This window comes from Hydra vulgaris, chromosome 02 (genome assembly GCF_038396675.1).
Source record: "Hydra vulgaris chromosome 02, alternate assembly HydraT2T_AEP".
Classification (NCBI taxonomy): domain Eukaryota; kingdom Metazoa; phylum Cnidaria; class Hydrozoa; order Anthoathecata; family Hydridae; genus Hydra; species Hydra vulgaris.
This window is the reverse complement of record NC_088921.1, coordinates 57,207,319-57,224,320: the sequence shown is the minus strand read 5'-3', so window position 1 is coordinate 57,224,320 and position 17,002 is coordinate 57,207,319. Positions and strand designations below refer to the sequence as shown.

The 17,002-nt window shown below is 26.8% G+C and overlaps 1 protein-coding gene across 4 annotated transcripts in view; it reads left to right on the top strand.

Moving 5' to 3' along the window:
• Nucleotides 1–16,669, top strand: part of LOC101236342 (axonemal dynein light chain domain-containing protein 1) — a 75,478-nt gene extending 58,809 nt beyond the window's left edge. For 2 of the 4 annotated variants that reach the window (XM_065791468.1, XM_065791469.1), the window contains exons 14-24: nt 127–222; nt 336–388; nt 1,247–1,436; nt 3,739–3,905; nt 4,181–4,490; nt 4,591–4,863; nt 4,967–5,101; nt 5,295–5,474; nt 10,892–10,913; nt 11,090–11,150; nt 16,479–16,669. In XM_065791468.1, coding sequence (XP_065647540.1) covers nt 127–222; nt 336–388; nt 1,247–1,436; nt 3,739–3,905; nt 4,181–4,490; nt 4,591–4,863; nt 4,967–5,101; nt 5,295–5,474; nt 10,892–10,913; nt 11,090–11,150; nt 16,479–16,617 — 1,626 coding nt within the window. In that variant the 3' untranslated portion in view covers nt 16,618–16,669. Of the gene's footprint in view, nt 1–126; nt 223–335; nt 389–1,246; nt 1,437–3,738; nt 3,906–4,180; nt 4,491–4,590; nt 4,864–4,966; nt 5,102–5,294; nt 5,475–10,891; nt 10,987–11,089; nt 11,151–16,478 lie in introns of those variants that run through there. The other 2 variants (XR_010636792.1, XR_010636793.1) reach the window with 2 other exon arrangements.
• Nucleotides 16,670–17,002: the final 333 nt, after the last annotated feature.

Here is a 17,002-nt window from a genome sequence, read left to right as displayed (position 1 = left end):
TATAATTATAATAAGTTCAATAAATTTTATATTAATAAAGTGAAAATTTTAAATATCTTTTTATTTTAGAAGATAAAAATCATTGATGTTAGCTTTAGTTACCTTCAAAAATAATATATGTTTTAGATGGAATTGATAAAAAACAATGTAAATGATTGGCTAAGAGTTGGTAATCTATTTGATGAAAGATTATCTCAAGCTGAAGTAAACAGCTACTTAGATGTAAGTGCAATTTTTTAAAAGAAATTTAGGAATTTAAAATTAAAGATTTATAATTTGTTAGGTTAATTTTATACTTATTATATATAATGTTATATATATTTTTTTATTTAAAGATCAAAGAGGTCTTTTTGGAGATCAAAGATTGGGCTTCAAAGTTTCAAACTCAGTAAGTCAGTCTGAGCCTAAGTAAGTCAGTTTATTAAGTCTCTGGCAATCCCATTGTATTTATTTATATTTTGTTAACATTTTTTTCTTATCACGTTGTTACTATTTTTGATATATTTGAAAAAATTAAAATTATGATTGATGTCAGGGCTACATGGTTATACTTATTTAAAAAATTTAAGAACTAATAAAGTAATTAAGGAAATAATATATTATTTGTTTAATGCAATCTCAAAGCAGAAGTTAAAGTTAGATTAGATCTGCATGTTTAAAATTTGTTGATTTGATTCAATTGACTTCATTGTTTTGAAATGATGAGCAATAGATTGAATTTAATGATGAGCAATAGATTGAATCAGATAATTAATTAAAAATATGCATAAATAATAACAAGAATTTATAGATTACTAAGGTTATAACTGGATTAAGCTTTCGTCTCACTAAATTTAAAATTTAGAACAGCTAAGATTGTTTTAAAAAAAATTAAAGTGCCATTCAAACAAGAATTAAATTGAAAAAAATAATAATAAAAAATAATTATTAATATTAAGCTTTTATAATTATTTTCAAAGAGTCAAGTTTTTAAATTTTGTTTTGTTTATAAATGTGATGGTTAAGTAAACTAGTAACTTTGTTCATATCGGAAATATTTTTAAAACTTGTATACAAATTTATTTTTAAATCAATTGGTATATAATTAATAATTACTTTTTTTATATTTAGTTATTAGACTTTTAGTTTGTTAGTTCTCAACGTGTCAATTTTAAACTATTTAAATGCTCAATCCAACTTTCTATTTTCTATAAATTCTTTTTACTTCGAAAAACACAGACGTGTTGTTACTAAACTTTACTTTTAGACAAGAAAAAGGTTTTCAGCATCTACTAAATGGTATTAATATTAAAGAGTTACTTAGCAGATTGAAATCTTGGGAAAAACATTTTCTAAATGAAGCTGACAGGTTTTCTGATGCTATATTGCTTTGTAATGAAGACGATCTATTAAAAATGACATCCTGTTTAGATCTTTGTTGGGAAAATTCCGCTCAGGTTAGAAATAAGTTTAACTCTGACCAAATAAACTAGAATTTTCATTAACTCCTAACAACAGTTCTTGTAAATAGAAAAATTTTCAAAGCCAAAATCTTTTTGGCTTCTTCAAGCTTCATTGCAGAAAAATGTTTTGTTATTTCTATATATTATATAGAATATATAGGTATATGTTAGTGTTGTTTTTCTTGCTCCAAATTAAGGTATGAATCCTCTTATTTGTTTAAGAGTCTTCAACATAATGTAAAATTAATTTTTTACAAAATCATAATTGATTTTTTAAAAAATTAATAGAAATACTTTTCATTTTTGTATAATTTACAGGATTTTGTGATAGAGTTATAGCCATTGTACTTTTTTGTTATTTTCATTTTAACTATAGGGTTTAAATTTGCATCTTCTAGTTTCCAAATCTCCTTTGATTGTTCAGTTTCTTTTTTAAACTTAAGAATATTAAATGATTTAATATGATCAGTAAATCTAATGGGGTGATTCAAAAAGCAACATTAAAAAAAAAATTTACTGGCAACCTCTTAATGTGTTTATATAGCAAAATAATAGTAGATTTAAAAATTTTTTGAATTTTTTGAATTGAAAAATATTTTTATGGGTATGAGTTACAAATGCATTAAATGGCCCCTGATATTATAGAAAAAAAAAGCTTTCCAAAAGTATGTTAAGTTGGGTCTCAAATATAGCTAAATTGTATAAAAGTTTTAAAAATAATCATGATTTAATAAAATGATGTAATAAAATAAGTATTGTATTAGTTTTTATTGCATCAAAAATTTTCAACAATAATTAATAAAAGCATTCTTACAATATTTTTTAATAATGCTTTTTTTTTATAAAATAAATTTTTTTGAAATTTTTATAAAATTTTGCTTCACTTGAGACCCAACACAACATACTTTTGGAAAAAAAAATTTCTATAACACTAGTGACCCAAATAATGTTCATGGTAGCAACCCCTAAAAACATTTTTTATTCAAAACATTTTTAAAGCCAAAATTTATAGAATTGTGAGCATACAGCATTTTTTTATTACGTATTATTATTAATGCTTCAACAATGGTTTTTTATTAGTCCGACAAAAGGCAGGTCTTTTATTAATGCTGTTACAATTGTTTTTAGTAGAAACTTTGTCGCTGCTTATAATATAACAATTGTGAGCATTAAGATAGATTTCATATTTGGTAAACAGCTGTTACTTGTTTTATTGCGTTTCTGTTAAAAGTTATGAAGCTTGTGGTTAAGAGAGAAGTCATAATTGATTAAGGCAAAAAAAAAAAATTTCCTATAATTTATTTAACACTATTGCTTAGAAGTTTAAACCAAATGATGTTGTGTTTATGGTTTTTGGTATCTTGGAGAGAAATTTAGGTTAGGATGGAAGTTTGTAATTAAAACCTAACTACAATAATTCATCATTAAACATTGATGAATTTGCAGATAATCTTAATTGAACAGAATGCAGAAATTGTTTTAAAATGCTAAGTGTATAATTCGATTCTGTGTGACTACAGTTTAAACGATTTCAGGGTTTGAAATACAGTTGGGAAGTGTGCTTGTTAAAATTTAATGTGATGACAAGGTAACTTACAACTTTTTATATTGCACTATGGTGATATAAGAAGGTCATTTCTTTTTAATAGATCAACAACATGTTTTTTATTTTTTTATTTGAAGACCACTCATTTTATTTGATTATCGACTTCTGCATATTTTATTTGATTACCAACTTCTGCATCAGGGAAAAATAGCTCAAGCTTGTTTTTTTGTTAATAAACATAGAAAAATATATTTTTTGTTTATATCAATTTCAAAATTTTTTTTTAATGTAATTTACCTAAAATGAATTAAATGATTTTACTTTAAATTTTGGATTGAAGTATAAGTGGATTTTTATAATATTTTTTATTATACTGCTTAATTGTTTTCTATGCAATTTGGAAATAAATTTTGCAAAACTGTATCATATTTTAGTCCATTTTTTTTTGTGCTGATTTAAAAATATGAAAAAATAGTTATAAAAAATGATTTTTGTTCCCACTGGGTTCTTTAATAATATTTGTTACAGAAAATGTTATTAATGGAAACATAAATAACTTAATATTTTTCTTTAAACAATGAAATTAAATTGAGTTTATGTACATACTATTTATTTTTATATATTATAATTATAATAATTATTTTATATAATACATATTCTAAGTTTGAAATACCATCTGTATATTTTTAAACTTATAATATATTTATAGAAAAATATTTGGTGATTTTGTTTGAGTTTTTTTTTATTTAGGTGTTTCATCGTCATTTTTTAAAAAATAAACAGCATCCTCAACACACTATAATGATTGAATTGAAAAAAAAGATCAAAGCACTTCATAATCATTTAAGTATTCGTATGTGTGGAGAGAATGGTCTTACAAAATCAATCAATTCTTTAACATATACAATGAACAAATGGTGAGTGTTTTCATTAAAAGAACATCTTAATAAAAAAAAGATAAAAAAAAACAAACAGAAGAGGTAGAGGAGGGGGGGGGGTAGGAATGTTAAAATTAATAAAATGATAATAAGTTATTTAAATATTATAATATACTTATTATAATATTTAAATATATAGAAATACTATTTGCTATTCAATATTAAAAAAATGCTTATAAAATATTTTGTATTTATTCTAAACATATTTTTATTTCTAAATACTTAAATAAGTTTTTCATAACTTTATGATTCAGGATAAACAAGATCAATGGTGTAATTGATGGTCAACTACTGTTTGATTCGGAGTGGATTCAGTTTGCTGGACACTTACAACAACAGTGGTTAGATTCAATTTCAAATATTTTGAGCATTCTCTCTACTTCAATAAATAATCTAAAATTTGATGCTAATACATTAGAAAGTTCACCTCAAACATGTGATATTGTGCTATCAGAAAAAAAGAAGTCTAAATCTCAATTTATGCTGGTGAGTGAGGAACTTCAAATCTGGTTAAACAACACTGTTGAGAGCATCAATGAAGAAAACAACAAAACACTAGAACAGGTGTGAATCGTGTTGTCTTCTTTTTTATGATCTTCAAAGTTTTATTTTCAACTTGAATTTTGAATCTTTTTTTAAATATGTAAGTTTAATTTTCAATTAGGTTTCTCTAACACACTTAAGCATGATTCGTTGGGCAATTATTTTTCTTTTAAGAATGACTCCAGATGTTGAATCTCGAAATGCTAGTAAAGTAACAGTTGCAGATGTTAAATCTGTGATTAGTTTAAGTATATTAGATGAATGTTCATCTCAAGCTATCGTCAAACAAGCAAACACAATTTTTAAGAATTTAGCATCTTTATGTGAACTTGTGAATGAAGCTTTAAAAAATGACTCTGCACTGTTTAGCAGTGAGGATCTTAAAAAGATTGAGGTATTTTTAAAATTAAAGCTTTGTATTTGTTTTAGAATTTTGACATTTTATGTTAATACAAAATATGAATCGTTATAATAAACTACAATAATCCGTTTTGTAGATTGAATCTCAAGGATGGATACAAACTGCTAGTCTGCTAGCAAAAGAACTTTCTGATGAATTTGTGCAAGTTGACACTTTTACTCAGGGTCAAACATCTCTCATTGCTTATAAAAAAATAGAGAAAAAACAATTTGTAAGTGTTTTATACTTTACTTTCTTTAAAAGTAAAAAATTAATACAATGATCTGTACAATATATAAGGTTCTGATTTAAAGTTCAAACTTAACAAAATATGTTAATTTTAATTGTAATTAAAAAAACTAAAATTAAGTTTATACTAAAATGAGTTTTTTTCGTAAAGTTGATAAAACACTTTTAAATTCTAGTCTTCTAAAACAAATCCTCAAGAAGATGTTTTTGTTACTGTCTCAGAAGATTTACATTCAAATCAAATAATTGATGTTTCTGTAGATGATTTGGATCCATCTGATAACTTGAGTCCCAAAGTAAATATTATTAGTGATAACGAAATCTTGATCCGGAAATCTGTAAATTCATTTAACAAGGTAAGAAAATAACTTAGTTTATCTCATAAGGTAATGAAACCTATGAATTCATTTAACAAGATATAGAAATCAAGTAATGGTGTTAATGTTTAATCATAAATCTAATCATGATTACATTTGCTCCAAGATTATCATTGGCTCCAAGAATGAACCACAAAATACTTACAATAAGAGTTTTTTAATGACAACAAATATATTACCACTAAAGAATAATTAACCTTAGCAATTCTATGCAAATTTTTTAAGATATTTTTTATGTTTCTTTTTACTATCCTTTTACTAATCTTTCAAATCCTTTTAAAAAATTTTTATAAAAATTTCCAGAATTTTACATTAATTTGTGCAGCATCGAACATTGTATTACAAACTCCAATTTGTTCAAATAAAAGCTCCCTTGCTGCCTAATTATCACTATTGCTTTTTTATTGCTTTACTTTTGTACTATACATCCGAATATAACAGAATGTTGTAACATATCACTACTTATTAAGAAACAATGTATTTTTGTCATAGGATTACTACTTTGATAGACCTGTATATTAACTTGATGTGGAACTTCACTATTTTCATTGCAAAGTAAGAATGCAACCCTAGCTACTATTGGATTACCATATGTGTTCTTGTTAACTCGAGTTCCAACATGCTTATCCATTTTTTCTGTCAATGTTATTACACGTTCTTTAATTAGATGTCCTTTTCTCCTGCTCATTTTTCTTCAAGTCCCATGACTTCATTCATTGACATTAACTCCTTAATGAATCCATTAACTTTTCTCAATTCTAAATCTCACTAGGCTAACTAACTCTGAATCTATTTAACTATGAAATCTGTTTCCAATTATATAACTAAGTGACTTATCTCCATCATGTATCCAAACTTACATAAATTAAGGTTATTCACCATTAGATGGTTCTATGTTTCCTAAATTGTGATAAATCTGTACATTTACGCTATAACTGGAGGTTCTCCAAACATTGTTTCAATGCCAGATCCAATCCATGATATAAAAGACAACTTGTTATTGTAGAAAAAATCTATGATATATTTGTGTTAAGAATCTTTAAACAAAATTTGTTATTTCAATAGGCGACAACAGTACTTTATCTTTGTGCAACACATGCTATAAACTACCTTTGTCATTGGACTCACTTGGTCCACAATAATCTTCACTTATATCAGTTGTTGCTGCCAACTTTAATGTTTTACATACTTTAAATGCTGTTTTTTTCTGTTGATTCTTTTTTATCCTTTCAGATTCTTTTAGGCTGTTTGCTCCCAGTTGACCATTGTTCCAAACAAAGTGAGCATATAGTGAGAATGAAAATTTAATAATACTAATGATATTACTAATTCTAAGCATTCTTAACATAGAAGAAAGGTTTTTATCTCATGAACATTAATGATAAACATTTTGTAAGATACTTACAAATTGATTAAGAGATTAGATCAAAACCATTTGTGATTATATCAAAAATATTTGTGTATTTTTTTGCTACTATATATCTAAAAAGATGTGAATATAAATCAAATGCATTTTATCTATAAATTGAACACATTCATAGCACATCAAAACTTATGAAGAGAATGAATAAAAAGTTTGTGAAATAAAAGTTTCTAAAGACCAAATAAAGTGCAATGTTCTTATTAAAAACAACTTCCAATGTTTTCAAACATGTTATTATTTTTATTAGCTAGATTTCTGGGCGTTATATTATTATTTATTAATTAATTATAATACTAATTATGACATTTATTTGGTAAATAACCTTTTCACCTTTTTATTTTGATACAACAGTGCAACGTAATTGGTTACTCAGCAAAAAAAAAAAAATGCTGGAAATAATATATATTAAGTTAGTTTCAACATAAAAATTTGTTATCATTTTGTGCATGCTTTATTTTGAAAAAGGGCCCAAAAAAGATTGTTCTTCTGTTGTGAATCATGGGGCATTTATTTCATGTAATATACATACCTTAGGAAATTACTAAAAATTTCAGCATTATAAAAAATTTCCTACAATCAAGGTAATTTACTTAGTAGAAAGAAAACTCTGATATAAAACCCCCAATTTAATTTTAGCTGTGGGTAGAAAGAGTTTGCAAACTTTGAATGGCACTTCTCTTAGTGGTAATATCACAATAAATATACTCAATCTGCAAAATAATTTAATGTCAAAAAGAAGGTCTGCCTGTAATTCTTCAGTAGTATCACATTTGAATTAAAAAATGGCATTGTGGAAACCCATCCAAACACTCAAGTATTTAACATATGTAAAACATGATTACACAAAACATTACTAACAGTTTTTTTGTTTTTTATTAATTCACCTCCCCAAAGCCCAGAAGGCCACTACAGACGAGGAGGCTACTTAAGTATGGTTGTAACCCTCTCTCAACTCTATAACTCCAAAACATGAAACTTGACAAACAAGGCTGCTGCGCGGAGAAACAAGTTGAGCGCGGTACTACCAGGGACGTGGTGGGGATCGAGCTCGGAACCTCTCGCTTATGAAGCGAGCGCTCTACCACTACACCACTACCGCTAGTTACAAAAATAAAACATTACTAACAATCACAAAATACCCTGCTCAAATGTTGAGGTTATAAAAATTTTCGACTTTATTGTCTATACAAAATTTAATTTTATCAACAGGTTTTAAATTTTATCTAAGTTTCTTTTAGTGTTTAAAAGTTATGACCATGCAAAATTTACAACCTTATCATTATGAAAAGGGCAGAAATTTTAAATGGTCACTTCTTTCAAACACTAAAGTATTATATGAAATTTAAAACCTGTCAATGAAATTAAATTTTGTATAAGATAATAAAGTTGAATATTTTATTAACTCACTTTCTTTACATTTGGGTTGTGGTGTCTTTGTTTTGATTTTTGTTCCCAGGATTCATCACCAATATTTTTTGCAAAATATTTTCACATGACATAAACATGAATGTACTTAAGTTTGAAGTTTGCACAGTGCCTGATAATGTTATATCTGAAACATAAAATAATCCTGTGGATGCCCATGAATGCAATCATATAACTTTATTGAATAGAAACATTTTCAGAACTGGAACATTTTAATTAAAATTTTGCTTTTAAATTTGACACCAAGGTTGTTTTTTTTTGCAAACAAAACTCCTGTTGCGTGTAATAAATTTCAAAACAATTTAACAACGTAAATCACATGCATAACAAAAATGATATTTTTGATGTGATCCTTCATTTTTATCTATAAAGCTTGTTATAGTTGAAGGAAAGTGGCTACTCCCTATTGTTGTGCTGTATCTTTAGGGTTAGTGGAAAAACTACCTTGATATTGCTGACTAAGAAATCTATGATAATATGCTGATACACTGCTTGTAAATCTTATGGGATTTTAAGGAGCACTGCAAGAAACCAAAATAATACTTTCTTGTACACTAATATGTATTGCAAAATTTTTGATTTGTTAACGATGTATTTATGGAGTTGGCATGCAGTTTAAAGGAATATCCTACAAATTTTACTGGTTCCGATATATTAAACCCAAAAAAAAGGTAAATTTTAAAGATATCTTTGTGACCCACAAGGTGGGTAGTTGTCACGATAGTGTTATTACTAGATTGAAAATTCCAAAAAACTTTGATATTTAACCCTTCGGTTGTTGTAAAAAAACCTTGTCCTTAAAAAAGAAATGGAACCGCAAGATTTTTTTTAAAAAACCTAAAATTTGATCTGTCTTAAGTATTTTTTTACTTTATTTTAAATATTTTAAATAATATATATTACACTATATCCTTTATTTAAAATAAAATAAAAATTTTTAGACACTAAAACTTTGAAAGTCTGAATAATTAACTAAAAAGGTGAAATTGATTAAGGTTTTTAATTTTTTAATTATTTGTTGTTAGATACTGAATAGTTAATACAATTACTTTTTACTTATTACAACTACATAGAAATTAAATCATTCTTTAAGTATTTTTATCAGTTTAAATATTTGGCTGCATAACCTTTTGCATCATTAACAGCTTGGCATCTGTGAGGCATGTTTTCAACCAGTTTTGTTAAATTGTTAAACTTCCAGCTAGTTTCATATAAATTCCAGCTAAAAAATAATTTCCATCCGGAAATAGATGTGTTATACTAGTTTTTAACTGATGCAATAAAATATAGTTAATCCATGGTTCCTTCAACTCTATACAGGTTTCCCATTTAATGAGCAGCAAATGTAGGCCAAACCATGTTTTTTTTTAGTTATGTTTTACTTATGTTTTACTGTATTTAGTTGTGTTTTACTGTTTTACTTTTTGTTTCATATTAGTGCTTTCCTTTTTTATTGAGGACACTGTAGCTACTAAATAAGCTATAATATAAATAATAATTTTTTTTTTATATAAGTATTGATTTAAATTTGCTCTTTTAATTAAATAATATAAACTGTTTAATTGATATTAATAAATATTGATAAAAATAAATAAATCAGGTTATTATTTTTTCGGGTTATTATTATTACTTTTAATGAAGCCAACTCAGCATCTTGAGCAATTAAGTATTCATTAGGAACACATGAAAAAATATTAGGCTATTTTGGATTAATTAAATAGTATTTTTTTAAACATTTAAAATTTATAACTGTCGTTAGTTCAAAAATGAAACCTAAAAAATCACTCTTTTATTTGATTGTTAAAAATTAAAAATTATTCTTATTTAAAGCAATAATGTTGTAATATAAATATAACTTTTTTTATACTAAAAAGTAAACTGCTAATAAATAGCTGCAGAATTATTATTTTGTAATTGTTTATTTCTTGTGGTTTTTAAAATGTTGCCAAGACATGACATTTAACATTTTATAAAAAGAGTAAATTACCCTTTGCACCCCTCCCTCTTTTGGATCCAGCACTGTATATACAGAGTTTTGCAAATTCTTTTATTTAGGTTTCTTAATGGTTCTTAATAACCACCCAGTCTTCTTTGAGTCTCCACATTCTTCTAGATTATAAAACATAATTTGTTCATATGATTTCTTATCAGAAAGTAGTTGATTAAAAATGATAGTCATAAAAATTTTATGTGTTTATAAAAATATGCAATAAAAAATATGGAATAAATAAAATAGTGCTAATATATTCTTGTTTGTACTAATAGCATAAAAGTGTGATGCGACATAACAACAAATACTGTAAACTCATATACTATGTATATGAATTTATATATGTTATGCATATACATATATACATAACAGATACTCAAAGCATATAGTATCTGTTATGTATATATGTTATGCATATACATAACAGATACTATAACTTATATAAGAATATTCTAATTTAAAGTTTTTTTGTTGTTTCTGTTGTGAACCTATTTTTTTTTATTGCATAATAAATTAAGTACTTATTTTTTTAGATTGTTTTATTTCTTATTTATTTAGGTATTAAAGACAGCATTCAAAGGTAACTATCATATCAGTTAAAGACATGGAAACCTAGACATAATAGTCTTACTGTATGTCAATTCAACTGGAAGGTTTTTCGAGTTTAATGCGGTGTCGTTGTTGTTTGTATGCTGTATTTTTATAAAAGTTGAGTATGTGAACATCCTTGAAAAGTCATAGATTTCTATTTTTTAGAAGGTCCTGTCTTGAACAACGATGAACTTAATTCGCTGCAACATTTGCAATCACAGCTTATGTAAGTACTATATTGTTATACAGCAACTGCATGTATTTTAACAAATGTGGTATGTAATATAACAATTGTACACTGCTATAATTAGGGTATATAAATATGTTTAATATAATAATATATAATAATAATAATAATAATGTATAATATATAAATATGTATAAATATGTGTTTATGTTTGTTTATATATACATAACATATTATGTATATATAAACAAACATAAACACATATACATATTTATATACCCTAATTATATGTACATGTGTCTAGTTTTTGAATGTTTGGGCCGAATTTGTATATTATCTGGTATAATAAAATCTGGTTGGTTATGCCGGGTACTTCATGTTTATCAATAATAAGGAAAAAACTTGTTATAACTATTGCAAAATATATAGTTTAATATTTATCTTAAAAGAGTTTAGACCTGATCAAATCATTTGATTATTTACAGAATAAGAGAACCTAAAATATAAATTTCAAAGTGTTAATCTTCTTAAATAATATAATGTTAGTGGATTCAATAAATTATTGTTCAAGTTATAGAATTTAAACAATTGCAAATTAACTATGTACAAAAAATACAGATTTTATCACTCGTAAATTTATTTGCATTATGATGAATAAGCAATAAGATTCTTCACAATGATATAACAGCCTTGATCGTTTTTTCTCATAAATATTTCCTTATTTAAAAAACAATCTCTCCGAAAGTACAGATGATGCTGGCAGTGCTAATAATTCAAGGGCTGATTAGCAGTGGAAAGTTTTCTTCATGTTTCCAATAATTTAAAGCATCTCTGTTTTTATATATAATTGAATGATTAAAATAACTTCTTAAGTAACTTGTTCAAAAGAGACTTGCTCTGAATTTATATGACCATTATGTTCTAAAAAATAATAACAACTGAAATTACTCTAGATGATTTTAGTAATTTTATTAAATGATATGAAATAAAGTAAAATAAAATAGCTAAGCAATTTTCAAAAATAACTTACAAATCTTTTACAAGACTTAAATATAAATATAACACTTAAATCAGCTATCTATAATATAAAGTAGTGTCATAATAATAATTATTTAAAAAAAATAAACGAATTTTAATAATAATAAAAACTTTTAATCTTATTTAGTTTTGTCAAAATGCTATTAAAAGACAAGTTTGTTGTCAAATTTTCTTATAAACAGAAAAATAAGATCTTTATATTCTTCATTATTTGCAAGTTGAAAAACAAAATTAAAATCATTCTCTGTCAAATCAACCTTTTTTTTTTTTTGGCTTTAGTTGTTAAATGATTGGAGCTGATACCATCGTCAATGAACTTCTAGTGAAAGTTTTTTGTTTCTTCGATTTTTCGAAATGGCTTACTACTCTACGTGCTTTAGTTAACAAATCTATCACTAATACTTGGGATAAAACTGCATCCTTAATAACAAAATTGAGTGCTAAGATGCTGTACGATATACTTCCCATTTTCTAGAATTTTACACAGGTATTGCGCAATTGACTGACGTTATTTGAACAAATTCACTTTGTAGAGACATTAGCAGCACCATCTTTAACTAAGATATGTCTTATTGGTGCATTAAATTCCCAACTTTTTAAGATATTGATAAAATTTCCAGTTATATTTATACCTGTGTAAAATTCTAGAAAATGGGAAGTATATCGTACAGCATCTTAGCACTCAATTTTTTTATTCATTTTTAATGTCCTGATAAAGAAATAAATGTTTTATGAGACGAGGGACAAGTCACAATATCTAAAGTGAAACTTATGTGCTATCATTTTGCAATTTCATTAAAAACATTTTTCTTTATATTGTCAAACATATTTTTTGTGTGTGTGTGAGTATGTCGGTTACATTTTCAATGCCAATTTTCCAAGTTGAGGTGTACTTTACATTAACGGGACGAACGTAAACTTATTCTTTAATTCTATAAGTTTGTACTCAACATTTCTCACATATGTTTGTAAACACATTTGAACTAACACCGCTCGATTGTTCATCAATAGTTTTTTTGGTCAGCTATGGTCCCTTAATACATAACCCAATCGAACTACTACACTCTTGATATCTTCGCGAGGATTTTTTTTTTCCAAACTGCGAATCGACTTGGTCCACAGTCAATCATTGTTAGGTATGGTGAGCTTTTATATTGATTCATATTACAAGCAATACAATACCACGTATCTGGTGCATCTAGCACTCCGTGTTCCCATTTCATTGGTACTGGATCAATTAAATTACATTGACAACATTTGCGCACAAATTCTTCAACGTATTTTCTCAGTACTACGGAATAATTTGTTGCACTGTAAAGATAGTTCGATTTACGCCAAAATGATGCTTTAAGCGACATTTGCGAATTTCATCTCAATATTCACCCCACATAATTCTTTAATATTTCTCCGTGAAAACTCATTTAACCAGGTCTTTGAAACTCTTGTTTATACATCAACTTTATTTCTGGTGGACGGAACTCACTTCATCGCGATGTTTATACGGTATTCTTTAATTAACTCTCGCTATAGAAAAAGTCTTCTTTAATTAGCATTTTCGATAGTCCATTTGGTCGAACTCTATACTTTTAAAACGCATCGGGGCAGCGTCATAAAAACAATTAAACCAAGCGTGTTATGTATTTACATTCCCAAAATATCTCTTTTATTCGAAAGTAAAAAGTCTCCTTGTTTACAGCATTAAAATATTCAATAAATGGCTAAAAAGCTCATATTCTATCTTTCTGTGAACAGTAAAAACCTTAAAATCGAAGTTTTTACATTAGTTTTTACTCATAGCAATTTACTTTCATAATCTCTTTATAGCCGTTTGAATAAATTAACAAAAAGAAATGTTTCAGCTTTTATATAACTTCTGCCCCATAGTATTAAGCTAAAACTTGAAACTCGTAGATAATAAAATCACCGAATATTTGTAAACAAAATAATACAATAAACTTCGAGATTTAAAAAAAAAATAAACCAATCAGAACGCACACAAAATAAAACTGAATTTTTTGAAAACAAAAGGGCCTAAGCGCGATATTTTTCTTCGGATCTCTCCTTAACTACGTTGAGTGCCACATTCTCTACCATATTTTCTACTAACTACTTTCGTACTAACAACAAACCATCTAACTTAGTTTCGATGTTTATGAGCAGGTATTTACTTATTATATTTATATGACATATTACAGCCATAAAAGAAGTGGTAAGTTTTTTTTATTATTAACTGCTATTTTCTATTTGCTTTGTGTAACTTTTAGACATTACAATTGTTTATTTTAATACATGCGCATACGTGCATATTTACACGTTTATACGTATATATTTACACGTTTGTCTCTTCTAGTGTGTATGATAATGATATTTATGTCTAAACATTGACATATTTATTCGTATTCTCTTCACGTGGATCCATCACCACCACGAGATCTCTAACGATGTTGGAGCTGTATTAAAAACTGGGATAAGGTTTGGAACTTTTGGCTTTTGCAGTGTAGTTCTGTTATAGGCCAAGGCTAGCGCAAACATTTGCAAGACCAAAGACCTCAATTTTTGCCTTACGTTAAGGCTAATTATTAACAAATCTGTAAGTAGCAAGTGCTATGACAATAGAACCACATTTTGTAAAAATTGACCAAGGTTATGCGCAATAGAATTTAACCCAAAACGATATGTAAGGTGGTATTGCATCTCTTTGTAGGCTACTCTCTGATGCTTTTACAAAACCAGATCAAAGTGTATTAGCATGTTTACATAGCCGAGATTATGCTTTGAAAATTTCTTCACTGTTTCATCACATGCATCACTTGAGGCATTATGTGAATTAAAATACTGATTTAACTCACAAAAATCCAAAACAGGTTTTATCCTCCTTTTATTTTCCTATTTAACTGCCTTTACAGGACAATCTCTATTTCATTTTTCATGATTTCAACCAACCATTTTTGAACAATGTGTCCATCTCTTTATTAAATTGATGTATCAACTGGGGTTTTACTTTGTACAGAGACAAAATTTGTGGTTCATCTTGTTTCCATTTATATTTTATGCCGTCAAAATAAGCATTAAAATGCTTGTTTTTCATAGCAACAAATTGTTTCGCTGTATGAATTAGAACAAAACCAAATTTGATCTTTTAACCTACAGGTGCGCTCCTCCACAACGAATAATAACATCCATACCAAAAACAACATTTTTAAAAATCATTTTTAAAGTCTGAAGTTGTTTTCTTGCAATGATTAATGTTAGTGTACTTTCTCCCTGTGTTCGTTTACCGTATGAACACCTGCTTTCTGATCCATTATGTTTGAAATAATTCACTGTAAGCCAGTGCTTTTCCTGCAAATGTGTTCACATGCACAATACATATCGGAAGCGCTGTTAGTTTCCCGTTAAGCAATTGGCGCTGGCAATTTCCCGTTTGCGTTTCTCTGTTGCAATGAGTAATGTTATGTGTCCAGTTTTTCTACATTGGAAACGTTTTGTTAAACTATTAGTTTCTTTGAAGAACAGATTCGGGTATCATATCCAGTCAATTGTAGAAACTAAAACGAGCCGCAATTGTAGCAGCTAAACGAGTAGCGGATATCTATTAACGTTTTTATAGATTTTAGAGACCGTTGTCGAATCACATTTTTCTTCAGTTACCTCTGACAGGTAAGAAAAATTCTTTTGCGTGGTTTAATACATCCTGCCAGTTGATCCCAAATAACTTTACTTGCACTTGACCTGCTTTAAAGTTTCACCTGACAATCCATTTATAAAAGCTCGCTGCATAATTCTTCGAATTATCAAAAACAGATTGTTCATCTTTTGCAGTTTTCCAACCAGTTTGACTTATTTCAGCCACACTATAACATCGCCAGATTTCATCAAGTTTTTCAATCATTTTCGCCATGGATTTCATAATGCCGAAATAGCTTGAAAATACGATAACTGTATTTACTTTTTGAGTCTGTTTGCATACGTATTATTATTATTCCAAATAACTTATTCCAATAAACCATTCACAATGAATAAATCCATTATCAAATAATCATCAATAAATCTTTAATAACACTAAGTGGTTGGTATCTAAAGCAATCGTCATAGCAATTATTTTATGCATTTGCTTTGAATTTTCATCATTAATATCGCAAATCTTTTTTGATGAGATAATATTTTTTAAGAAATTTGCTTTGAATTTTCACGCATTTTCATTTTCTTTTTTTACTATCATAGTAAAGGATGTTTCTTTATACTCGTGAACTAATGTAAACATGCGGTTATTGATTACGTGTTTACCTTTTTACTTAAATATGGTTTTAAGCATAATCTTGTATTTAGAAGCACAGAAGAGCGTGCCCAAATGGCTGAAGAACGTGCTTTGGCAGCGGAATTGTCGCTGAAAATATCAGACGAAAAAATTAAAGCTCTTGAAAGAAACGGCATGAAGTTATCAAAACATTTATTAACAAAAAATTAGTTATCACGTGATTATTGTTTTTAATGTTTTTAAATAGTTTGAATTAAACTTTTTCATGAATTACTAATATTGCTGTTGCTAGTTAACACTTGCCGACAGCAACAGGTTACTATAATTTAATCGTAAATATAATTAAATAATGATTAAATAATTATATAATTATTATAAAAATTTAACTATTTGTAGTTTCACTAATGGTCAAATAAGAATTACTTTTGATTTATAAGTTGTTTTTTTCTTTTTGCACGAGGTGGGTCGATTCAAAAAAATTTCGTTCAGCCGTTTCTTTGTCTAATTTAATAATTTTCATTAATAGTTCAATCAGTAATCATTTCTATCATCACTATAAATGTTTTTTAAAACTTTATAATTACAATTTTGTAAT